Source organism: Pholis gunnellus (genome assembly GCF_910591455.1).
Source record: "Pholis gunnellus genome assembly, chromosome: 14".
Taxonomy (NCBI): Eukaryota; Metazoa; Chordata; class Actinopteri; order Perciformes; family Pholidae; genus Pholis; species Pholis gunnellus.
Genome location: NC_136541.1, coordinates 17,391,866 through 17,418,077, shown reverse-complemented (window position 1 = coordinate 17,418,077; position 26,212 = coordinate 17,391,866). Strand labels below are relative to the sequence as shown.

General features: G+C 45.8%; 1 protein-coding gene across 1 annotated transcript in view; it reads left to right on the top strand.

Annotated features, from left to right (window-relative positions):
• The first annotated feature begins 6,435 nt into the window (after nt 1–6,435).
• Nucleotides 6,436–26,212, top strand: part of cdh2 (cadherin 2, type 1, N-cadherin (neuronal)) — a 56,679-nt gene continuing 36,902 nt past the window's right edge. The window contains exons 1-2 of the mRNA XM_079173532.1: nt 6,436–6,569; nt 8,287–8,395. Of these exons, the coding sequence (XP_079029658.1) occupies nt 6,510–6,569; nt 8,287–8,395 (169 nt within the window). The 5' untranslated portion in view covers nt 6,436–6,509. The remainder of the gene's footprint in view (nt 6,570–8,286; nt 8,396–26,212) is intronic.

The window sequence follows — 26,212 nt, the reverse complement described above, 5'->3', positions numbered from 1 at the left end:
GCGAGGGGCTTTTGATATCGCAATGTTCACGAACAAACACTGGGAAGACACCTGAAATACCTCAACTGGCTCACTTCAGATGTTTCGCTGCGTCCTGCTGACCCTTTGATATTTGCGTTGCCGAATACCCCAGCGGGTGGCGGTTGAAGGGAGCAGTCGTGTGTGTGTGTGTGTGGAGGGCGAGAGTAAAGGCAATATGTCTCATGATCACCTCCTGAGCGAGCCAAATGAGGCACCCTTCGCTCTGAGCAGCCTGCCACTAACATCTGCTGCTTTGGCCGCAAAATGCCCTTCTGGGGTTAGCCTATATAAATCGTGTTCTGCTTATTGGTTTGACCCATTGTCTATGCCGCGAGGATGAAAACCTCAAATAAAACCTGTGCTACTTCTCAATCTTTTCTTGATTTGAATTATTGGCATTTGTGGCTGGCAGGACTTTGCTTGACTGAAAGTCAAAAGCAAGAGCAACAGCGGAAAGTCTTATCAGTGGGCGCAATGCAGGCAGGATCACTCTAAGCAGCAACAATGTGGTTTACATGTTGCATATTGTTGGTATGACAGTGTATGCCAAAGAAAAACAGCACCGTAATCTGCTGACTGCTCATCAGCTGTGGAGACTGCATTATGCACCAGATAATAATCCTGTTCACATTGACTGGGGGAAAGGAAATAGATACGCATTACCCACAGGCAGGTGTGTTGGAACAGGTATCTATGGCAATTATTGTGAATTAGGATCATATTTCTCATTGAAACACTATATGTTGTGTCAAATCAAAAATAGCGTCAGCTGTAAAAGAAACATATTTTAAAAAAACACATAATGCTCTTTATTATGTAGCTGTTTGATAAAAGGTTTTTCATCTGTAATGTTTAAATATTACAGATGTTTAAAATAAGCTGGCTATATATGCCACCATGATAAAGGCAACTGAAATAATAATAATTATGCATCCATGTTTAATTTATTATGGTGGAATATTAACTTGCCTTTTATCATATCTTTCATCCTGATTTTAATTATTTTAATGAACACACTGTACTTCTTTATGCAGCCGAGCAAGCCGACCCTTTGCCACCTTCTTGAGCCCACAGTAATTATTCACGCAGTTTTTGTAATCAGGCTTCTGCGCCTTTTGCATGAAAGCAATCGTAACAAACGTGGAAACTAAACTCTCCCCGCTGAACACATTAGGATAACCAAAACAGAAGAAAAAAAAAATGAAGCATTTATTGAAGTAACCTAATAATCTCATTACCTCTGTGATTATAAAAACAAACAAAAAGTGGCTCATTGCCTGACTGCCTCCAAAATGAAGCTCTTGATAGGAAAGCCCAGAGTGAGACAGAGGAAGGCACTCGGGTGGATCAGCAGCAGCAACAGCCCTCGTATAAATCCATCCAGGCCCCTGTGCTCAGACAGGCTGTTGGTCTAAACCAGACAGGCCAGGCCTGCACGGCCAGAGACCTTGTCGTCTTCTCGCAGATCAATAGTGATAAGGGGAAATACAGTTTGAGCTGCAAACAGTGAGGACACCAAAGAGGCACTCAGGACACAAGGAGCTCCATACGCACTTTCTTTTTCAACGTTATGCTGGGAATATCACACCATGGAAGATGATGGTTTGGTCATCTTTGCTCATGTGGATAACATGAGGATAACTTGTCATTGAGGTGATGTGTTGTTATGCACATTATGGTTTTGCTGTACTTGTTTGATGCAATATGAAATATGTCTGTGCAATGATGTCTATACGACGTATATCATATTCACATATATATATATATATATATATATATATATATATATAATGCGCTGCTATTAGTGCATGTTTGTGCATGCGATCGTGCACCATTGGCTAGCTCACGGCCGCTGTTGTGCACTGCGCTCATACGCCGGTTACAGCTGATTTAGCGCCTTTAACTCTGAATTGCCTGTAGGTGCGAATGTTTTTGGATTAGTTACGTGGTATAATAACGAGTACAGTATAAAAAGCGAGAGTCCACTGAGGGCGGATGGCTGAGTCAAACAAACACAAGACGTTACGTAAGAAAGTCCGCTATGTGCAATACTGGTCAGTGAGTTAGTTTACCGTTTTGATCCAGACAACTCTCAACAATATCTCAACAACAGCTGAACAAACACCTGCAAAACTAATGATATAAAATGCTAAACTGAAAGTGAACATGGTCAACGTTATACCTGCTAAACATCAGCATGTTGGCATTGTCATTGCCATCTTATCGTTGTATATTAGTATCATAAGTACGGTATGTCCTTGATACAATGATGAACAAATAAACAAGAAACAATTTACATGCAAAACAAGCTTTTGGACGTGATTTGTTCGTAAGGAAATACAGGATAATGAGAGAGCAATGAATAATTGAGACGACTGGCTTTTTGCACACATGCGCCGTTACAAATCAATAGCCTCACTTTTATTGCATCACTAACTGAGGATGCTCTTTCTCTTCTTGGGTTGCTCTGGAGTTCAACACAATTTCCCTTAATCAGGCAATCAATCACTATTAGATCTGTGTGCCACACCATCACGCAGCAGGCAGATGTGGCCCCCAGCGAAGAAACTACAGTCCCTAAATTGGGGCAGACACACACTTGTATGAGCCCTGTGACTCAGTAGATGTTGCCAGAGCTGCTGCCGAAACTCACAAAGCAGCATTTTGTCTTTTTGTTAGTCGACAAGGGGGGCGGCACCAAGCCGCTTTACTGACACGTCTTTTCACAAGAAATGACAGAGAAAAAAAATGTTCAGCGGAAATTGCACGTCTCTGTCACTGTCACTTTGCATATAATACAATATAATCAGATCCCTTTTAAGGTTACACATGTTCAGCAAAGTGATCACGCAATACTTTTGCCATGCATTATCTTTGTGGAGCACAACATGTTGCTACCTTGCTGTGAAATTCTTGTGAAAGCCAGAAACAACATCAGGCACCATACATTTACACATATTTGTATATGTGTGCGTGTGTGTGTGTGTGTGTGTGTGTGTCCTATTACACACATAGCTCTATTTGCCTCCATTGTTCAAATGGCAAAAAGGATTGAATGAGACGATCTGGCACAAGAGGAGAATAATCAGAGCAATACTGTGGTCCTCAGAGATCTGTTATTGAATGCATGACAATGGCGCTTGATTGGAATTGATGATGGCTTTGAGGACTAGGTCGCTCCTTTCCAGTCACTAATTTGCTCCAAAGCGACCTTTGACTTGCACAGGATTGTCAATGACAAGATAATAAGCCAAGTTGAGAGGGGTCAAAACATGTGTGTTCACACCAAAGGAGAAAACATTCTCCCTGTCCGATGGAATACTGAGTGTCATTTCTAAACACAGTATCCGTGCCTCTGTCTATTTACATAAGTAGCCAATGAATTCAAGAGAAGTAGGCTATGTGCATGTGTTTTCGCGCGGGCTGACATCTATATTTGGCTTACAGCACGAATGACTGAGCTCTGTATTACAGTATGCGGGAGCGTGAGTGTGAACTGTGTGATATTCCTGTATCAACACAGAGTCAGCATGAGGAAGTGCCGCGGATGTGAAAGTGCTGCTGACCTCACCCATTTTTCTTCCAGTGCCATCAAGGCCGCTGAGCCGCTGCGCTCCGCGCCCGCATCCAATTGTGCGGAGCGAAAGGTGTTGAATGGAGGGCCCCTCCGGGCCAACCAGCCCCTCGGCCACGGACGCTTATGAGAGTCAACAGCAGTGTCAGCAGCGCGACCAACATGCATCACGCGGCTGCCTCACACATGCCCCGCGAAGCAACGCTATCTGTCCACACACAGTACAGGCCGGAGAATACATTACCCACAGGCCGCACGGCGACCTTGAAGGTCAACGTTTCTCCTGCGACTGCAGATTTTAGAGCGTGCCAAATTCAGGTGTATGCTGCACACAGAGTTCTCTGGGGGGGGGTTGGGGGGGGTTGGCGCCTCAGTTTGGTCTTATGAATCATGCAACATGATATTCTTTGATTGAAAGCACCAAGTCCAAATTGGATTCCCACTAACCCCCTCCCCCCCCATCCCCCCCTTCTAGACAAGTGCCGATGAAAGATAACCGCCTCTGCATTAATCAAAAAGATGGAGCATTTTGATCCCCCTTTCAATTAGATTACGTTACATAAATTTGTACAAAACACGATATCAATTATCAACAGGTCATTCAGTTTGATCTCTTGCCCGATTCTGCCAAAAGTGCACATTGAATCTGACTGCCTCGGGTGAAAACATGATTATGTGAAGTTTCTTAATAGCTGTGGGGAAAACCGGCTGTGGGAAACCATTACCACGAAAAAAGTCTTTCTTTGACGCTACCTTAATGTTGTTTATATCTTAACTGTCTGAACTTTCTTCTTTTGACTGCATTCATTTCCTCCAGAGAGAGTTTGACTATTTTAAAACGTGGATGATCGGGCTTGCTGCAATGACAAGAGTGTTAAGTGACATGAGGGTCTTATTACAAGACGCAAGTGTCTGTGTCTGTGTGTGTGTGTGTGTGTGTGTGTGTGTCTGTCTGTAAGTGGGGTGTGATAGTGCTCACTGTTTGTTAAGGATTACAAGACACTCTCAGGACCGGATGGTTTGATTTGTAGGAGGAGGGGAGCAGCATCGCTCCCATCACACACTCACATGCGCCACAAAACGCCAATAACTTGGAAAACAACAGATTGCCCAGGAGGAGGTGAACGAAGAGTCAGCCCTTGTTTATTATTTGGAGATGGAATAAGTATATATATATATATATATATATATTTCTTCTCCTCTGCCAAAGTGAAATATCTCGGTGTCACAGATGCAATCTCTTCCACGGAGCCGTCTCTTGGTAGTTAATTAGATGTCAGCAGCACAACCAAGGTAATTTAACCTTCATCAGCCTGTATCACATGAGAAGATAATGTTAGGGAATTATTCATTGCATATTTTAGTGAGACATGAAAAAAAGCTTTACTCACGGATTCGAGGATTAAGTCAAGATGAATGAATAGAATGCAAAATTCCACCGTGACAGTAGTTTATGAAACAGTGAGCTTTTTTTGGTAACAATGGGGGAGACGTGTGTGCGTGTGTGTGTGTGTGTGTGTGTGTGTGTGTGTGTGTGTGTGTGTGTGTGTGTGAGAGAGAGAGAGGAAGACACACACACATATGCACAGATCTGGCACCAAAACATTGACTATTAATAATCCTTAAGATCAAATGTGCAGTAAACAGCAATTATCTAAGGGCAATGTGATCCAAATCTCCCACCTTATGATCAATAGAGGCTACTCTTTATGCAGGCAGAGAGACAACTGATTGAATCCTGAATTACTCATGCCCGTGACATTCAGAAAGCGCTCTGAGAGCAGAGGAGTCTGGAGCTAATAACCATAGAATTTAAATGAAAAACCAACATGGAAATAGATTACAACCCGGTGTGTCATGATCAGAGACAACACGATGCCATTTGATGACGTCAAACGTAACTTTTAAAATGAGAGGTTGAAAACACGGGCGTTCCAGAGTAGTATGACAAGATGTAAATACTGTTAAAGTTGTAAGACTTTCACGTACACAGCAATGTCTTGTTTTTATTTGTCTGTGCTCGCATTTCCATGCCAGTCTCATTTAAATATAAAGCGCTTGAGTAAGCGAAACCAGACAATAAGCAAATAAACGGTGACCTCAAACTGACTGCGGGGTGTTGTGATCCCAGCTGGTGAGACGTGGTCTTTCCAGAGGTGATTTAGTTTGGACTGGAAGGACAGCTTGGTCACATCAATGAGAGTCACATTACAATTGGTTGGTATCGATATTGTTTAAATCAGGAAGCACCGAAGCCTTATCAGCAGTTTTGCATTTTCTATCTAAAATAGCCTATGGCCATATAAAAAATAAATAAAATACAGATGAATTAATTAATTATAATTACTTTACAGATCCAAGATGAGTCGCGACAACAGAAATAAATAAACAAAAACAAAAAAATGCCATAATGTATGGTAAGACCACCGTGAACTTAACAGTGACTGCCACACACTGTGAGTGAACACCACTATTATGTGTAAATGTTATAATACTCTGTCATTTGGGATGACGCTCTAACATAGGGGGGCTGCAGTGAAATTGGCTGTGTGACCAGTAGGGAGAGACAGTGAGATGGGCGGCTTATAGACTAGTGGCTGGGGCTCTTTCTGTGTTTTGTGTCGGACTGGGTGGGAGGGAGCAGCAGCCTCAGTACCAGGCGCCGCTCTCCCTCAGTGCTGACTGGATAGACATAGAGGAGGAGGCTGCCGCCGACGCCACCTCTCCTGCTGCTGCTGCCTTTTGTCGTAAAGCGGACCTGTTCTTTTTTCTTCTTCTCCACCGCGGCCACGCTTGAGCCAGACGGATATTGTTTTGCTTTTTTTTTTCCCCACCTGTATTTTCTAACATTTTTTTTTTTGGTGTACACGGATTCCGACAAGAAGAGGGGAATTAAGCAGTCGCGGGCGTACCAATGTACTCACTACACGAGGGCAGCGGTCTGTTTCTGCTGCTGGTCTTGGCAGGACTGCAGGTAAATGTGATTTCAGAGCGGGGGTTTACGAGCGGAGTGCCACCGGACAGTTTACGGTGCTCGGTGTTGTTCGGTGGCGACATTTGTTGAGTTTACGAGCCCCGTCGAGCCCCGCTAGCTCCCCGACGGGCACTTTACACAGCAGTGCAGGTTTTTGTGCCATGTATGTACTCAAAAGAAATTCCCGGTAAAGTAGGTCTAGCACGTGCTGTATTTGCTGGCTAACGGTTCTTTTTTTTAAAATCACATGCGCACGAGATGCATATGTGTTGTTTAAACTGCTATACGCACATTTGAGTGAATTCTTACAGCTACAAGAGTTCAAATTGGGCAATGGCGTAGCGTCATTTAAGAGTTGAAATAGCTTAATCTTTTATTGTCGGGAAGTTACGGGGCGACACGGGCCCACGTTAACCTAGTTCTCACTTGGTTATATTTAGTTTAGGTTCAATATTTATGTAGATTGCTGCAGCGTGCCCCCCCCCCCCCTGGCGAGTTAATTGCCTTTCTGGTAAAAGCCGTTGTGAGCAACGATGAAAAGTAGCCCACTGCAAACACAGGTTACCTATAGCCTACCATCACCGTTACACGGAGGAATAGCGACTGTTGTTGAACCCTTAGAACGGGAACCTGGCGGTGCAGTGAAGTGTTCTGTTAATTTTGAGGAAATCACAGTGATTATGTGGCTGCGTTGTTAAACATTTGTGCAATTAGCAACAGAAAGAAAGCCCCAACACTGTAAAAATAATGCAGCTTTGGCAGCTGAAACAGTTGTTGTGAAGGACTGGCGTCTGTATGGACACTTATATCGAGAGCCCCCCCCCCCCCCCCCCCCCCCCCCACCATCCCTCTGCATTTTCTATTTAAATTCCTGTGATTAAAAATGGCAAGTGGCACGGATACCCACAATGCTCTCTTTTTTTTGTTGTCTCTTCACAGTCTTTTGAGATGTGCATGCAAAGAAACAGGGCCAGGCCTCTGAGTCAGTGCTGAGGGTTGTGTGGTGGGAGTATATTTGAACATGCCTGGTCTTACTGTTCGTGATTTGTTTATCTACTGCAAAATTCATGCTGAAGGGAAACACCAGCCCCAGTGATTCAGATACTTTCTTTTTTCTTTGCGTTGCAACATCCCCATTATTCCCCAAATCTTTTGTGTTGACACCCTAAGCAGAGTTTTCCTTTTCAAGACGAGGCAACAGCAACAGAAAAGAAGCACTAAATTGATCACAGTGATCGCCTTGCAGTCTCGTTAGACGTCAGCGGTTGTCCTGTCTTGTTTATTCAGACGTTTACACTTAAATGTTTATTCCCACAACAGTGGATCGTTAGCATTTACTTTTTATTGCTTTGTTCCTGCATCACAAAGTGTGAGTGTTTGTCCAGAGTAAGAGTGTGTCGATCAGAGGGACTCGGCCCTTCCCCGGGCCCCGGGCCCCTCCAGGGGTACAAATGGAGCTTGTTCTTGCCTAGCCATGCTTTTTGGCTAATGCTTAACCCTTTTGGCCTCATTATCCTAATTGCGGTCCCCGCTGGAAAAACAACAGATGCTTTTGTACAACTGTGGGGACTTCGGAACGTGACCAAGAGGTTTTTTTTGTTTTTGGAGGCAACAGAGTGCATATTTGTTTCAAGGTTGATTTATGACTCATTGTTGCCCCCCCCCCCCCCCCCCCCCCACAACCCTCCACCCAATCCCCTCCCCCCCACCATTACAGATTGCAGCAGAGGGCAGGGGCACCCCACCATGCAGACCAGGCTTCTCTGAAGATGTATACAAGGTTGTGGTGCCAGATATCATGGAGGAGGGACATCCCCTTTTCAACGGTGAGTGGTGAAATATTCCGAGTGCTGGATGCTTGTTACGTCTGTGTTTGCTTGAGTGTGTGTGTTTTTGCGTACGTGCATGCTGCCATGTGTTACATTTCTGGGAGGATCAGAACAAGCCTGACATATTTAAACAATTAGCTTCGGTGTAGCCGTGTTGTACTGCGAGTGGTGTAGTTTGCCTTGTAAAGCAGCTCCAATGTGGTTCAACTTAACTCTGTCGCTCCTGTCGGCTTTGCTTACATGCTGCTTTTTCGTTCTTTTTAGCTGACTCAAACATATGCTCGTTGTTACCTCATGGCTAGCTTATACATTTTGTGTTTTTGCAGTTTACATTTCAATGCGAGGAAAATATTAACCATTGTCATTAAAAGTATGGAAAACTGTGTTGATTGCACTGGGGACCTGGTTACTAAAAAGTGGATAACACACAGATTTTAATACTTGCACAACTTTGATCAAGCGAGAAACCTAGCTGTGAAACATCGCATTCCTTGTGCTGGTGCGTTTCATTATTTTTAACAACCATATGCCATTATTCTGCATTAGTCTTGTTCTAACTCACCACCACTTGAGTACAGATTCAAACCATATGTGGGGCGTATTTCCGTTTCTTTTAAACGTGTTTATGCCTAAAGGTTCCCAGCTTGAATCACATGGTGATGTATTCATTCACAGTGTTACACTGCTAAGCCCACTCCATGGCAGTAATAACAGCAATTTAATAATATTTCAAAATGTTGGTTACAGCAGTCGTCTTTCTGTGCGAAACCCAGATGTAGCAGCTTTATAAAATGTACACTGGTGCAAAGAAGAAAGTGAAAAATAATGATTTTTTTATTTTTTTGTGCAGTAGCCCCATTACACTGCAGCAAGCGCAAAATGAGGATGCAGCAACCATGAAAGAGTACGCAGGCCTACAGACGGCAATAAAAACGGGAATATATCACCAGCGTGCTATTAGAGAGGTTAGAGCCTTGAGGTCATTTGGACCAGGAGGCATTCTCACTTGTGTTGGATTTCACAGTGTGTGCCTAAAACTTGCACGCTGTCGTTGGTGTGAGTCAGATAGGGGGGAGGGGGGGGGGGGGTCAATGACGAGAGAAGAAAGGGGAGCGGCAAGAGAGTGATTGCTGTGGGTGGGTACGGCTTTCACTGGGCTTTACCTTGTGCGCAAGTTTTTCCGTTTGATCCCGCAGGTGATGGATTTCCCTCTGTTGGCTTGTGGATGAGCCGTGACCTGGGGTAATCAGGTTCCCTTTTGTTTGCTACCCCTGCCCCCCCACCCCTGCCCCCCCCACCCCCCACCCTCCCCAGAGAGCTGTTGCTCTGTGGAGACTTCCTTGACAGAGAGGGGCACTCCTGTGTCATTGTCATGCAGCGTGGGATGATGTTAATGAAACTGCATTCTCTAATGAAAAGCTCCTGTGGCATGTTTTGAAAGACAAAGCCCCCACAGTGTGGTGGTGGGGGGGGGGGGGGGGGGGTGCCCAAAGTTTTTCAACCTTGCTTCCACCATGCTGGTCGGAGATATTGTTGTTGACCAGGAGCTGAGGGTTTTTTTTTAATTCATATTGATGCTTCTGTAGCCGCATGTAGCCTGCTTTAGCTTTAGCTTTCCTTGCATTTCATTAGCGTTGTCAATGGTGGCCTGAGAGGTCTTAGATAAAGAATAGAGACGCATTAAGGGAATCCTATTGGGCTCGTTTTAATAACAATACCTGAAGGTCTGAACCCGTTTCAACAGATAAGCTTTGTCGCCTTAGAAATAACCCAGTCGGCTAATTCCAGTACACTGAAACGTCTCCATGTGTTGTTGGTTGGTAGTTTAACTCCGTTGGAGTGGGACTTGCTTGCATATCTGTGTAATACAATCTGTACGTCGTGTAAGGTGTCCATTGCTCGTATTGTATTGCTTGTGACCCTGGTATGTGTGTGAGACGCAGCAGGCGGGGAGCTGTTAGCTATCTTTGTCCCATCTAATTGCAGCCTCTCCTTTGTTACTGATAGAGAATACACATCATGCAGTTTGTAAAACCTGGAAATGGGGGCCCGTTTGCATGTAAACAGCTGACATTGTATGTGCTACACTGAAAGGCGTCCTGTGGATTTTGATGGCAATTGTGGCCAAGCAGTTACCACATCTATTTGATTGTAAGATTTAATCACACTCCCGGGGGGGGGGGGGGGGGGCGTAGACTAGACTTTAACTTTTAGTTGGCCAAGTGATGCCCCATTGATTTTCAATAGATTTGTTCAAATGCATTTCTTAAAAGTCGCTTGGCAGAGCAGCGATGGAGAAAAGCCAGGAAAGGACAATTATTCCTGTTATGAGAACTCCTCTCCGGTGATCCATTAAAGGGAGGTTACGCTCATTGTTTGCAGATGCAGGACCCTCGTCAGGATTAGGGGGTTACCCACTGTCTGGGGCCCACATGACCTTGCTTTTAATCTTTGAAATATTTGCTCTGGCCTGATACTGAGCGGAGGGGGAAGCGGCCGAACACGGTTAATCATTATCAGGCCATCATGCAGATGAAGGCAGTCTTTAAACATTTGTGCGGCGTTTCCTCTTATCTTGTTTAGTCGCTTGATAAAGTCACTTGTTTTATTAAATTACATTTAATTTCAGGTAGGCTGCGGGTGGTTTGCCTCTGGGTGTCTAATGGAATTCTGGTGGCTTTGGAGAGTCGACACACATTATTATTATTTTTTACCAGATGAGGCCTTTAAAGTGGGGTTGCAAAGTGAGTCAGTCGGAGCACTATTCAGCTGAGGTTTCCCTAAAAAGTGGGTTAATGAAAAGCCCAAAAGCCTAATTGAGCTTAATAAACTCTCTTATGCTGCTGCCCCCCCCCCCCCCCCCAACCATGTATTCTGCTTTAATTTCTCTTAACTCCAGCCCACAGCCCCGTTTCTTTGCTGCTTTTTCCTGACAATTATGGGAGCACTGGTGATAAAAAAAAAAAGAGATGTATGGCTTGTTGTCTGCTTTAGCTCTGGTTCAAGTGCTTTAAATGTGAGCGTGTAGGGGGGGGGGTTCACAGATGAGTCGAGGGGGGGAAGGGGATTTACAGTTGTCCAGTTTAATAACGTGATTGTAACAATTAGTGTCAACGTCAGCAGCGAGAACATGAACTCCAAAGTGCTGTTAGGCTATATATATATCTATATTTATATATAGATATATATATCTATATATCATAATTTTTCATTTAATCTATCATTATGTGTAATTACCTCTCTTTGCCGTGTTTATTTAAGGCAACCCTTTTAAACAAACCGAATTTCACCCTCTTGACAAGAACAACACAGCGTTCGTGAAATCCGGACTTGTGCGTCGACTGGAACCATTTCTGATGTCGTTCTGGTTGTCTGCGCCCTGTTTAGGATTCCGACGGCCCCTGGGTACAGCTGGGGCCACTCAGATGTGTTTAAGGGGCCCCAGTGTTTGGCGATACGTGACCCTGCTCGACCCTCTCCTGTAAACTGGGGCCGAGTGCTCAGCAACATACTCAGCCCCTTTTTCCTGCTCTCTAGATTCGGGATGAGGCTGGTGGGCGGGGGGGGGGGGGGGGGGGGTTCCTGGTGAGGTGTAGATGAATGAAAGACCAGCCCAAGAGGTCCTGACCCGTCACCGGGGGGGGGAGGCACCACCACCTCATGTTGTTCTGACCTACGGAGTCGACCGCTCATCACTTGAAAAAACAGACGAAGGCAAATTTAAAAAGCCCACGCTTTCAAGCACGAGTTTAAGTGTTTTTCGTCCAACAGCATGTCAGACATTAACTCACTGTTATGGCCCCTGTAATATGGACCAAAGACTATAATGGACTATCTCTGGAACATTGCAGAATTTCCATTTCACGCAGCTCTGTTATCTATTGAAATATTCAGTGTTGGTTGAGGAATCGCCAGGAAGAGCCGCTCTAGTCCGGTGTCGTAAAAAGAGCGGCTGCCGTTGAGATCTTTGTGTTTGAGATGTATGAGGTCTTCATCGCTGAATAATTCAACAGTCATGACTTTCTTAATATTCAAATCCCCGTTCACAATGAGATCCATGAAGCAAGATGAAGAGCAACATGAGGACCCTCCCCCCCACACACTCACACACACACACACTCCCTTTTCTTTTTTTCTGGAAGTGGATCAATGAATCCAGGGTTTTCGTTTGCAGCGATCGATATATTGTAATGTAGGCAGCGCTCCAATTCCCAGCTGAAGCATCGCTGGCTGGTTGGAGTTGAATTAGTTTTATTCCTTATTGTTATCAGCCTGCAAACATTTATTTTCATTTCCTGTCACTGTCTTTTACAAAAAGTCTTTTTCTTGGGAGCACCATGGCCTAGATAACCGCCACATATTGTGACAGCAGATTGAATCTTGGCAGTGCACGCTTTTGGGAAGTAACCTTTGATGCAGTTTGCCTCCAGTGTAACGGCGAAGGAGAGTCGCTCGAGTGCCGGTGTTAGGGACACCACGGCCATTTGTCAGAGGATCGCCGCCTCCGCCGCAGTCCTGAGGCCATATTGTGAAAATGAAAGAGTAATGTTAGCGCATTAAAGCCATCTGTGGCTAATTTGAGGGTGTGTTTTCTGTGCCTACTGGCTGGCGTGACGGAATGAGACATAGTTTATGCATGTCTGAGCTTTTTTTAGACGCTTTTAAGTTCCTGAATAACGGTCGTCTGATGATAATGCCTCCACATTTTGAGGCAGGCAGGTACTTGAGCAACGGCTAAATGTAGATAAAGCAGGGCCGACACCAACCTGATGGCTTCTCATCACCTCTGTTCGTATCGCTCTTATCAGCTACAGGCCCTGCCCTCTGCCACTGGCACCTCACAGTGTGCGGCTCTGACATTGGGCTCTAGTTTAGGTGTCCCTCTCTCATGCCTGCGTGAATGTGTGGGGGGTTGTCCTTGGAATATAATTAGCTTGTTCAATCCAGACGGCTCTTGGTGGTGGTGGTGGTGGTGTTGGAGGTGTTGAAGGGCGGCTCCTGGTAACAGAGACTTCTATAACTAGCTGGTGGAGGTTAATTCGCCTCGATCGCCTCTATCAGCACAACACTTGACAAATCATCAGCGCCGTGTAATCCGACTGTGACTGGTTAGATGCCGGTTGTAATTTGTCTTTCCACAAGGTTGCATGTAACTACATTTGCCGATTGAGAATCGTCCATCATGCCCCGCAGGGTCCGGATGCGGATGTGAGAAAGCTCCTTTGCTCCTTCACACAGTCATGTGAAGGTTAGAGGGGTTTTATAGGTTATTTGGTTCTAGATCACACCTGGGCCCCTGCAGCCCTGGTGCCGTATTGCTACGTTTTTTTATTTTTTTTAAATTGATGTGTGCGCTTCCATTTACAAGGCTGTCAAAGGAGAAGAGATTTATTTTATTCCGTTAAAACAATAATTTCCTGTTCGCAGTTTGGCCTCGACATGAGAGGGAGCCGGAGTCGTGCTCGCCGATTTGTTGTGTTGTTGCGCAGCCGGCACACCGGCGGGTTTTTATTTAACGTGAAGAAAAACAAAACCACCCAGGAAGTGCATAAGATCACCGTCACTATGTAATGAGGCCGTGTATAAATAGCAGTATTGACCTGGCTTTCTGCATACATGCCTCCTGTATAACTAGGCTGAGCCATGTTTTTTTTTCCAAATGCTAGGACAAGTGTGGAAAAGGTAATGCCAGCCTGCACCTCGAAGACAATACATCAGCACTACGGAGTGACTTGTTTACTTTACCTGAGACTGATTTGTGGATTTCAGGGCCATTTCTCTTCCGTGAGACAGACCTTTTTTGGGGGGGGGGGGGGGGGGGGGGGGGGGGGCTGGTAGAGCAAACAGCTCCATATCTCTTTCACAGATCCTGTCTCTACAAAGAGAGCTCTGTTTGCAGTGTTGCCCCAGCTGTTTATTGTGCAATACCCCCCCCCCATTCGATTTTTGCCCAGAGTTTCTCCCTCCGCCTGGCTTGTGCTTTTCCTCATTACGTTTGAATAAGTGAGAGTATAGAGAGCCTCGGTTTCACTTTTTACATCGGCAGACCTGTGAGGTGAAGCCACTCCCAGTCCCCACTACTTTCTCTCTCTCTCTCTCTCTCTCTCTCTCTCTCTCTCTCTCTCTCTCTCTCTCTCTCTCTCTCTCTCTCTCTCTCTCTCTCTCCTCTCTCCTCTCTCCTCTCTCCTCTCTCTCTCATGAAATGTTTTGTTCTTTAAGGCAATGCGTTTTGGCTTCTTGCTTTGTTGCTTTAAGACAAGAATGCATTCACTGGCTGCCCAGATATAAATTCAACAGCACTAAACTACAGACAACAGGCAGACACAAGGTCTTTTTTGTGCAGGGTCAAACCGGGAAGCCAATACGCGAATGAATATATTAATGAGAGTCTGAGCAAACGTAGAAAACAGAACCAGCCTTGTCTTCAGCCTCCTTCCTCATGCGAGTGACACACATTGCTCACATTTTCAGAACCTCACGCTGCGTTTGAGTCGGCACGCCATTATTCCTCCTGCCAACAAAAGAGAAATTTGAAGCAGGGGACGCGTTAATTGACCCAGATACTGTAACCATGTTCACAAAAGCCAATATCCTGCCTCGGGGGGGGGGGGGAGACGTCTGCCTCCTGCGGGGGGCCACGCCGACTATTGTGTTCCGGTGGTGGGGCTTCAATTTCAACGCACCAGCGCCTCTCTGGACACCGGCCTCTGATGAGTCGCTGGGTCATATCTCGTGACATTGTCCATGCATCCTCCTTCCTATCCGGCCCTCCATCACCTCCACCGCTCCCTGCCCTTCGCTTTCCGTCCCCCGTCCCCCGTCCCCGCTCTCCACGTGAGCTTTAAGATGGAGCAGCTCTCTTGGCTCTGTACAATGATTGATGTGACTTAATTGAGTAATGCAAGGACGGTACTGCAGCATTTAGTGCTTCATTCTTTCACCGAGTTCGTCTCGTGGAGTGACATCGGTCGCTCCACGGCTTCGGCAGTGAGTGTGATGTGGGATTTTAGTGGTGTTGGTAGTATGTCGTGATGGATGGATGTCTGAGTTTTTTTGGAACTTGTGTTGTTGTTTTTTTTACCATAAGCTGTTGTGTTTTACGCTAACTTTTGTGTGTGTCTCAAGACATAAGATATAACGAATATCATTATTTAACTTGCAGTAAATTCCTCTTTTCATTCGATATTGATTGGATTGGTCGATCCCCCCCCCTCCCCCGAGCTGTTGACTCATCACATAAGCATGCAGCCCGTCCTATTACTTGTCTCAAGTGATCTACTGTTACTAGGTCTTGCTGACACCAGTGTCTGCCATCACCGCGTGGATATTATGATTGACCCGCAGCAATATCTGGTCTCCATTTGAGCGCACACCGCGGCAGCGAGCAACACATCGCTCTGTAGCCCGTGTTGTCTGAGTTTATATTATCTCTGCCTCCGTCGATATTTACTGAGGCATTAAAGAGCGTGCAGCATGTCGCCACTTTATTTCCTGTAGCACTGCCTGCTCAGCAGGACAGGAGCTTGTGGGGGGGGGGGATTCCTGCTGAAGGGTGTAACTGCTGCTACAAGATGAAGGCCTGCTAATTTCCAAAACATGTCGTGTCTGAACAAATGAGTTGGCTCAGACAAAGACATATGGCATAACAGTTTAATTGTGATTTTGATTTGAATTTCTCCGGTTGTAAATGACTTCCTGCCTCAAGTTGTGAGCACAATGAAGGGTATTTTGGAGACGATACAGCAACGGTTCTATCACCAGTTGCTCGAAGTGGCTGCGTTCGTAAATCAAGTTGCACTAAAGACTTCGTCACAAACCTCACGACAATTAAAATGTCTTCATCAGCTTCTTGTTGTTTTTGTGTCTCGGCTCTCTGCTCTGTCATCCTGGCTAGGCAGGTAAAATCTCGCTCGTTGAGGTTGTGAGCTGGTGGAGGCCGTCCGTTAGAGCTGCGGGATTAATTGTGTTCAAATCAATATTTACATTCACATCTCATTCGTACTTGACAATGATTTTGCTTGTGTTTGGATTAGAAGGAGATCATCATTTCGCTCTAAATTGCAAACGGAGATCGAAATGAGTAAACCCGCTGGCGAAGAAATAAATGTCTTCAATCCAATCCAGTGTCCTCTGCTTACAGTTTGGCAACATAAAGGTTACATTTGCATGAACACGTCGAGACTATAAGACGATGACGACATGTCAAAAGCATTGCTGTTAGCTGCTAACACGATGAAGCGAGAAGATCTCAGAGGATCTAATCCGATTGTGTTTAGAGGAGAGAAGAAAGACATTGCCTCAGCAAACATTGTTGCATTGCATTATGGGGTAAAGGTGATGCTGTTTTACTGTGCACCGCGAGCTCGGCAACAGTAACGCAGGTTTCCGAATGTTTACCAGCATCCCGTCCAACTGATTCCGCCAAAGTGCAACGCACTCAATCTTATATAGATCATGTGTCAGCCCTTCACTCTCACACTAAGTGTTCTAAGCACTGTGACCTTTGTAGAAGATAAGCTTTCTTCGGCCGACTTGGAAGAGTTCGGAAATAACGGCGTCGACCAATAATTTATGGCATTGCTAACCATATGAGGGCTATGAGCCAAGGTTATTGACCTTTCACGCCTGTCACTAGTGATAGAGGGAGCGAGACCCAGCAGGGAAATGAATTGGGCTTATTAAGGAGCTAGGCTTTGAACCAAACCGAGGGGCGCAACTTTACTCTCCAGTTTTCTTTTTCATTTAAATCATTACTTTCATTTTTTTTACACCGTTTGACCAGTTGATAGCAGGAGCTACACTGAATGGTAATGCTTCCCTGGCTGTGTCTGGGAGAGATCCGGGCGCGGTGCATGAAATGCCCGACGGATTAACACTTGGAGCACAAAACGCATTACAGAAGCACATCTTCAGCCGAGGTCATTATTATCAGATGAGGGATTCTGTGGACTCGCTAATCAAAGCTTCGACGCAGAGGCGATTTTGCGCGACTAGACTTTGCCGTTTCATTTCAATCCCAAATCTTTTTTTTTTTTTTGCCGTTGTGGGTCTTAGCTTGTGATTTGCTTTGGTTTGTAGCTGTGAGACAAAGGGGGAGAAGCTGCACAGGCATGAAAAAAACCCCAACAACATTTGAATAAAATAAAGCATGTAAAGAATGTCGTGCGAGTGCATGTTGTTTCAGCCCTGTCCTCCCCCAGAGCTCCCGGTCTGTAAAACCCTGGTGGGAGGCAAGGGAGGCAAGCATTTATATTGGATCAACATGCTATGATGTTCTTTTTTTTCCAGCTCCACTTGTGTTTATAATCATACCCGCTCCCTTGTGGCGTTCAACTAAAACCATTTTTATTAACTCTTGAGAAGCTTATCTCTGCCGGATGCATTGTTTGTACATAGGACCACAATCGCATCCTGGTGGATAAAAAAAAAAAGCAAAGGACTTGTTCCCGTAAATGTGCTTCTGTCCCCCTTGAGGTCCAACTTTAAGGACATTTTTAATATTGCGCATTTGTTCCGTTCATACACACACCTCAGATATTACAAGAGGGCTCAGCTATAACCTCATTAAGGGAGCGAGAACGGAGACGGAGCCACTGATGGTGCTTCAGCCGTCCTCCGTAGTATTCATTTAGAGCAGCTTGTTGAATTGTTTTCAAGTGTTTGTTTATCTGCAGCGAGATAGCCAGCGGATGAGGTAAAGGGACTATTGCGTGAGGATTGTGTGCACTCGAGAGCGCCGTTTGTAAATGCGAGGCTCACTCGTGTGTTTGTGGGGGACTTATTTGCATGCTGAGGTGGACTACTTATCAAAATGGACAGCGTGTGCAACAAAAAAAAGCAAAGAAAAACAAGTTCTCGCTGCCTGTGGGTAACGGTGGAACGTATGAGTGGGAGGGCTATTTTGGACCAGAAAAGCTCCATATCGCAAAAGCTCATAGCTCGAGGGTGGACTGTGGACAAGTGGGTGCCAGCTGATTGGGCAAACATGCTCTCCGGGTATGATCGCAGCGCGGCCAAATATGGTTGTCACTCCTAAGCTCCAGTTCACACACAGTTCAGTTGCAAAAGTGATACTTCTTCAGCAAGTGCTGAAAAAAGAAAGCGAGAAAAGAGAACGCTTGACATTTCTTTGCATTAGAACGCAACTAGAAGTCGGCGACATCACCTTCCCCCCTCCCTCCTTTGAGGTGCGAGATGCCGGTTCCTCGTAAAGATGGAGGTGAGGTTTAACTCCGGCACGTTTTCAAACCTGTCGGGCCTTCTCCTCTGCTGCTGCGCCCCCATGCGGGACAATGCTGCACTTTACACCGAGCGCTGTCCTTAAAGGCACTACATTTGTCAGGAGGAAAAAAAGCACACAAAGTCACCGTCTGTTTAGCACAAGCTGATGCATGAAATCACACCTTTTTGTTTGTTTGAGCAAACCGAAAGCTGACAACCCCCCCCCCCCCCCCCCCCCCCCCCCCCCCCAAACTTCAGAGCGCGAGTGGTGGCACCGTTCTTTGAGCGGTGCAAATGTCGCTGTGGTTACGGGTGTTAGTAATGGATTAAGACCTTTTATTGCGTTTCCCTGACTCATCGTGCTCTGATGTATTTAGTGATTTAACATCCCTGTAAGTGGTTGATGGAGCTGTCAATCATCAACTCAGTGAGAACGTCAGGGCCGCTCCCCTGTAGTCATTTTAGTCAAAGATTTTCTTTTCTGGAGAATGAGTCGGTATCCGTTATACATCCCTGGAAACCTGTTGGGTACAAGTAGGACTGAGCAACATATCGATATTGTATTGATCATGATGTGAGACTAGATATCGTCTTAGGATATGGATATCGTGATATGTTGTGTTGTCTGTTTTAAAGGCTGCATTACAGTCGAGTGATGTAACTTCCTGAGCTCACCAGACTGCTCGAGCTCTTCTATTTGCGTTTACACACTTCACGTCATTATTACTGATGATTATATATCAAAAATATCATTGTGTAAATATTCTGTAAAAGCACCAATGTCGATATCAAAGTATTTAAATCAAAAATTGCCCATCCCTAGCAACGATAATGTTAGCGACACATTTTGACAGATTTTTCAGTTAAATCATGTAAAAGATGAACTTCTTACTGGTGGAGAAAAAGAGCCGAGAACAAAGAACCTTCGTTACGTAAACTATGGATGACTTAATGCCAAGAACATAAACCATCAGGTTGTCATGGCATTATTACCTCAGTATTCAGTGTTTGTTTAAAGCAGCTCCCCCAGCCTTAGTGCTCTCACACACACACACGTCTTTTAAAGGCGATCTTATTGGATAACTAGCAGAACAACAACTGTGGTGAACCCGTTAGAATGTGTCCCCTCTGTCCCACCAAGAATGTGTTGTCTAGGAGGGCCGGGGTCAGAGGACACAAACAAGGCTTTGTTCTGTATCACCGGGCTTATTCTGGGCAGAGCGTCGGTAGCGGGCAACACTGGCACACATTGTTCTTTCATGCATCCGTTGATAGATCGGTTAGCTGATCGAAAGGGAATATTTATTCATGAGCTTTATTCATTATTACTTATTCATTTAGAGACGCACTCTTGTCTTCCAAATTGGAATAAACCGAAGTTGTGCATTTCAAAAAAACAATCCCAACAGTATTCGTGACCCACAGTAGCTGCACATTGATGTGTGGAAGAGATCTGTGGCCTTTCAGTGTCATAGAAATTGGATGACACGAGATGGAGTACAACAAGAATCCACTTGTGTTTCATATTTTAGACTATAGATGTAATGCTAGGATGACTTCAGGCTTGAATATTAACACCATCCCATTCTGAAGATGATTGGTCCACAGCTTTGCGCCGCTGACGAGTACAATCGGTTCAGTCTCACAGGAAAAACAGTGAGGCCGTTGTTGCTTTTAACGGGTGGACGACCTACCAACCAGAGCCCTCTCACGCTGCGCACCTTATGAACAGGGCTGCTGCGGCATTAAAGGGTACCAGTGTGTAGCAGTAGGTGTTGGACCTCGCTGACAGCTGGAACAGCATCGCACGGAGCTTTGGTCACAGCCAACGCGGTGTCTAGCCTCTCCTCGACCTATCCTCCGATTCCCCCCGGGCCTCCGCTTATTGGCTGTCTTGCGGTGTGCTCGGAAAATGCAATTGCACCAACATTGATTTGCGTCTCTTTGAAATAATAAGGCGGTCCAGACACTGGGCACATGCATAAATGGGAGTTCTTTTTCTCTCTCTCTCTCTCTCATTCTCTCTCCTTTTCCATCCCTATCTCTCTCCCCCACTTGTCGCTAAACCAGTCTCAGTGCGAGGCGACGGTTCCTCAGCCGCTTATCGTGCCGTCCGCCCAGACCACCAAAGGGGTCTGAGCATGTGTACACAGGCAGCTGTGCACCGCTGCTAAAGTCCACTCTGTGTGGGATAAGTGGGGATTGGCATGTACTCTGCCCGTCAGAGCGGGTTTTCATCTGCTCAGAAATGCGACAGCTGGGCAGAGTTTGCTCCTCCCACACGAGAAAGACGGACAGAAGTGAGGCGCAGAGAGACACGCAATGAGATGAGAGGAGGGACGTGGCGAGCCAGGGGCTGCCGCAGCTTTCCTGGCTGCGGCTCGGGGGCAAAGCAAATGTTGGCACAAGTGTTATGAGTTAGCGCTGACATAAGTGTTTTTAAGAGCGGCCGAACACATTAAGGATGTGTGGCTGGCTCCCTTACGTTCTTCCTTTTTGCTCTTCGTGCTGTAAACCCTGAACAGCAACGTGAGGAAGGGCATAAGAAGAGTAATTTATGTGCGGAGAAAGCCTCAGATGAGTCCTCCCTCCGGGATTAATGGGAGTCTCTGTTCACAGGAAATATGAAAGGCCCTTTGTTGGTAAAGGGGCTTTCTGCTGCCAGCAAATAACTACCCCCCTCCCCCAACATATCGAAAGCCCCCCCCCCCTCCCACCACCTCTAAATTCATTGAATCCTCTGCCGCTCATCCTTTTCTTTCTATAAGCCTGTGTTTTCTGTCAAAGTCGCTCATTTCTGATTTCTACGCTGCGCCTGCTGTACAGAAGCCCAGGAGACACTCGCTCACAGTTGTTAGTATTCACTGTCACTTCTAGAGTTCCGGCCATCGGCTTGAGCAGAAGGAAGAGTGGGAGAACTAGTGCTGTACAGGTGGTGATTCATACTCTCACCGCGTTCAATCCTTTCCCTCATCCTGTTTCCCCCCCCCGTCCGATGTGTTTAATTTCTAGACTGGTTATCATATCCGTCGGGGAATAACTAGTTTTCCGTAGTGAACGTGTGACCTGCTGCGCCGGTGGTATCGGTTTATTTTTAGTGTTGGTCCTGTCTGCGGTGTGGCTAAAGCGTAGCTCCTTAGGCTAGGCTAAATAAAGAATGGCCTATCGGTGAGGGGAAATGACTGTTTGGCACTACTCCGGCAGTGTGTCTTTCATCAGGTCACACATTGGTCTCCTCACACCTGCGGCTCAGGACAGGACGGTGAAAAGCTGTTGGCAGGTGTTAATTGCTTTCTCCTGAGCTGATATTTTCAAACTGCTAAATATAATTGTATCATTCTGAAACTCAAATGGAGGAATGAAGTACCTCACAATCGACTGTTCTGTTCTTCTTGGGCCTTGTTATTTGAATTTCCTCTTTGCTCAACGCGTCAACAAAGAACAGATTAATATGTTTGTACAAAAAGAAAACCTTTGAGTATCTCTGAGGCTCTCTCACATGGCCAGCATTTCATTTCAGCACAAAGCCTTTTAAAAAAAAAAAATGTAAAAAGAGGATTTCATTGCCCGAAAGAAAAAACAGTTCACTCATCGCCTGAATGAATCTGAACAGACTGATGTGAAGAGAAATTGCAGTTGAATTGTTTGGTTTTCTTTTTCAAAATACCAGCTCTTTCCTAATATATATATATATATATATTGCCTTAGATTAATAAAAAGCTTGCCACAGTTGTTTTGAGCTGCCTGTGATAGTTGTGTTTGCGTTGCCTGCCTCAGGAGCTCCACAGTGAATCTATTGGCTCCATATTGACTTCCTCAGGCTGTCTCCATCGCATTGGACACGGATAACGCAGTTGTGTTTGTAACCAGGCGGGGGGAGGGGACTTAATAAAGGCAGGAGAACCCCCAACTGAAAAAAAAAAAAAGGGAGGGAGGGAGGGAGGAAGAGTGAAATGAAGAAGAGGGGAACTCAAATGAAGAGGGCTCAACTTGGCAAAAGCCATCGGTTGTCAGGGGCAACTGAAATGGCTCTTGCCCCCCCCCCCCCCCCTTTCAAGACAGCCCAGATGTAGGCGTATATAGTAGGACTGAATATGAGCCCGACACTGAAAAGGGTGAAACTAAATACACATTGGATGTCTGCCTTCTTTTATAAATGATTTGTAATTGAGTTTTTGCCGGGCTGAGCTCGGAGAGGAGATGGAGTCGGGCTTTAATGAGCCTCATAGTTTCATGTTATTATATGCTTTTGATTGTAATACTGAAGACGCCATTCATTTGTTTAATTCACTAGACTGGGAGCCGATGGCTGGGCTGGCATGGTGGTGGTGGGGGGGGGTTAATGGCCATCCTCTGGAAAGGATAAGGCTTATTAGGTCTGATGGGCCTCCTGTCTCATATAACCTAATGTGGCCATGATAGACAGAGGATTCTGGGTTTGGCTACATCGGAACTATAAATCGAAGCATTTTCCCAGACCCTGGACTTGGTAATGGCCCATTATGAGCCATGTTTGTAGATGGAGGGGCCAGATGTCCCTGATGTGGCGGAGGGTCCAAGGTGGGCTTTGAGGCAGCATGCTGTTAAAGGAGCGGGGGAGCAGGGACTGGACATTGCCCCTCATTAAAGCGTGCTCGCTGCAAGGAGACCCATAAAAAGAAAAAAAAAAGCCTTTAATGGTCTTACCGGGGAAGATCCACAATTTGCCCACAATTCCACAGCCGTAAAAGAAGGGAATCGAATTCCATATGAATTCTCTGCCGTCATAGCTCACGGCACCAGCTGTCTGTCCGTGTTAAAATCTAAACCCTGGGCGCCACTCCCTCCCAGTTTGGTGTGTTCCATATGTTGCATTGATCTAGAAAGCTCGGCTCCCACTGGTCTACTTGAGCGGAGGACCTTAGCCTGATTGACTGGGACACGTGCAAGGGCAACATCAAACATTTCACTGTTTGGTGTAAGATCACATGGCCTTGGTGATGTTACTGTGATTGATTTATGACGCAAATTTGCTTTCCCTCGTGTTACCACGCGTCTCATTTCTCATCCCCATCCCGTCTTTCTTAGTATATATACTTTAAAAGAGCGCTTGATTCCATTGAACTGGCTGTCACGAAATGGTGATTTCATTGAACCCGGGCACACCGTCGTGGATCGTGGGTCGGGTGTCGTACTGTACATCCATCTCTTGCACCCTATCTCTTGTTTGTGTTTGGGCTGTGAACCCCCGAGCACAGCTGCCGGGGCACGTATATGTGGTTGAGGGGGGGGGTGGTTTGCGTAATGCCGATGACCTCCTAATGTGGATTCCAGTCAGGCAGAAAGGCAAATGTTTGTGCTTCCAGATCTTCCTGGTATCCCGGGTCGCTACAGCTGTCATGTTATCCCCTATCTCACCCGAGCCTTCCAGCTCGGGATGCAACGCAATATCTGCTAGCGAGCCCAGCTGCCGACACTTTAAGATATCTGCTGTTATTTTGACAGAAGCCTGCATACTTAATCAGCAGGCTTCCGGCTCAATGCCCCCCCTCTCCCCTCCCCTTTTGAGGCTCAAGTCCCAACCGGAAAACAACAACTGTACTTTTCAAGGAAGGAATCTGATTTAATGCCCTGTCTATTAATCCCATTGGACTTTATATGAATTTTAAATAATGTACGATGTTATTCAGGGTAGGAGGTAGTAAACTCTCTGCTTAGATACGCTTGGTTAGTCCGCAAAAATCCTCCCTGCCCTTTGATTCCATTGTTTTCCTTCCCGTGGAATGTTATGGCCTTGTTTGTATGCCGGGCATGACGAGTGCCAATGGAAATCTTATTTACACTAGATGGGTTTAGGAGTTCTGGCCAGCGCGGTGGAAAGTGTCCCCTCTTTGCTGGTCTGCGGGGACCACACTGAACCCTGTTTCTGACGGATGGGTCGTTTAATGTGACAACTGAAAGAAGCCCCGCCGTTTTCTGCCATGGATCGGGACACAATAAAACGGTTACTAGTGGAGCTCTTGTTTTACCCCCCTCCTCCTCTTTCTCTTTGTTTCACAAGGGCTTTTTCTTTCTTCCTGGCCTTATATTCTTTCCTTCTCCTCTCCTCCACAGCTCGCCTTACTCTCGGTCGAAAACTGATGTGCAATAGACGGCTTCAGGTTACAGTGCAGGCTGCGAGATTCTTTTCAAATGTTAAACTCTGAATAGGATGCAGGAGAGGTGCGGGTATAGGGATGGAGGAAGGCAGCACCAGGGGAGGAGCCGCTCTCCCCTTTGCCGCTAGGCTAAAAGCATTCAGCTCCTGCCCATTGTGAGTCCTCACTCAAAGGGATTTGAGATGGGGCTGATCTTTGACCCCTCTACGCCCACAGTATGTAAATGAATGTACAAAAGAGGGGGATGATGTGATTATTTTCCTACACACACACACAATTTAGTTGTGCGTTGATTTTTTTGTGAGTTTGCACACGATGAATCCAAACCGATGGGACATTATGTCTTTGTGGGGACATTATGTCTTTGTGAACGAGCAGAATTTCAACAGTCTGCTTAGCTTTTAGTACGTGTGTTTATGTTTACTGCTTAGCAATCCGTGTCCTGAAGCGTCTCAACAGCATGGAGAGGAAGATGGGTGAAGATGGACCTGTTGTCATGTACTGAGCTTCCTCCATATGTTGTTATGGAAGTGGTTGGGAAGGTAACCGGACCCCCCCCCCCCCCCCCCCCCCCCCCCCCCCCCCCCCGGCCCAAACTCTGTTATTGTCCCTGTGCACAAAAGGATAGGGGGGGATGTGTAACACAAGATGAAGCAACACGCTGAGGTTCATGGACAACGCCCTTTCCCAGACCGCATCTCAGCGTATCAACTGACCATTTTTGGTCATAGAAGTCTTCTGTTTCAGTTTTCTGACCCTGGTCCTTGTCTGTGTTTCTGCCTGATTTTGGTATGAACGTAAATCATGCAACTGTACCATTGCAACACGGTTATTGTACTAAGCCTCTAGTTGATATACCCTTGACCTGTATTTAATGGTGACAGCTTCTACTGTATGTCAGCCACTAAGGGGAAATGAACCCTCCTCTACAAACCTCGACCGTTCTAACGGATGTGGAGACTAACTGGTCGAGTAATACAAGGTTTTATTTACGCTTCAGAGGTGATGCTGACTTCAGAGCTGACCCAGTGCTTACATGTGACTAATATGGTTTACATGTGGCTTGAACCTGTGTACAGTATCCTGGTTGAGAGGGTCAAAGGGACAGCGGCCTCCAATCAGTGACTCATTAGTTTTCTAACATGTTCTGAAGAAAAGAACCTGTTTGCTGTGTTGGTGGTTCCAAGAGGCTGAAAAGCAGTCGTCCGCAGCCTTTTGTGTGCGAGGTTAATGAATACAACAGCACCCTTCTTCACACTTCAGTAGTGGAAAGTCCACAGCTGGACGGAATGGCTCTCAGTATACAGCAATGGCTTCTTTTTTTGCACCTTTTGTCTGCTTTTATGTTGTTTAGCTCAGTTTAGCGATGTGCTGTAGAATAATGCATTTGAAGAAAGGATGGCCAAACTCGATGAATTAAAGAAGCAGTTTTACCTCTTGTGTGACCGCCAGCTGT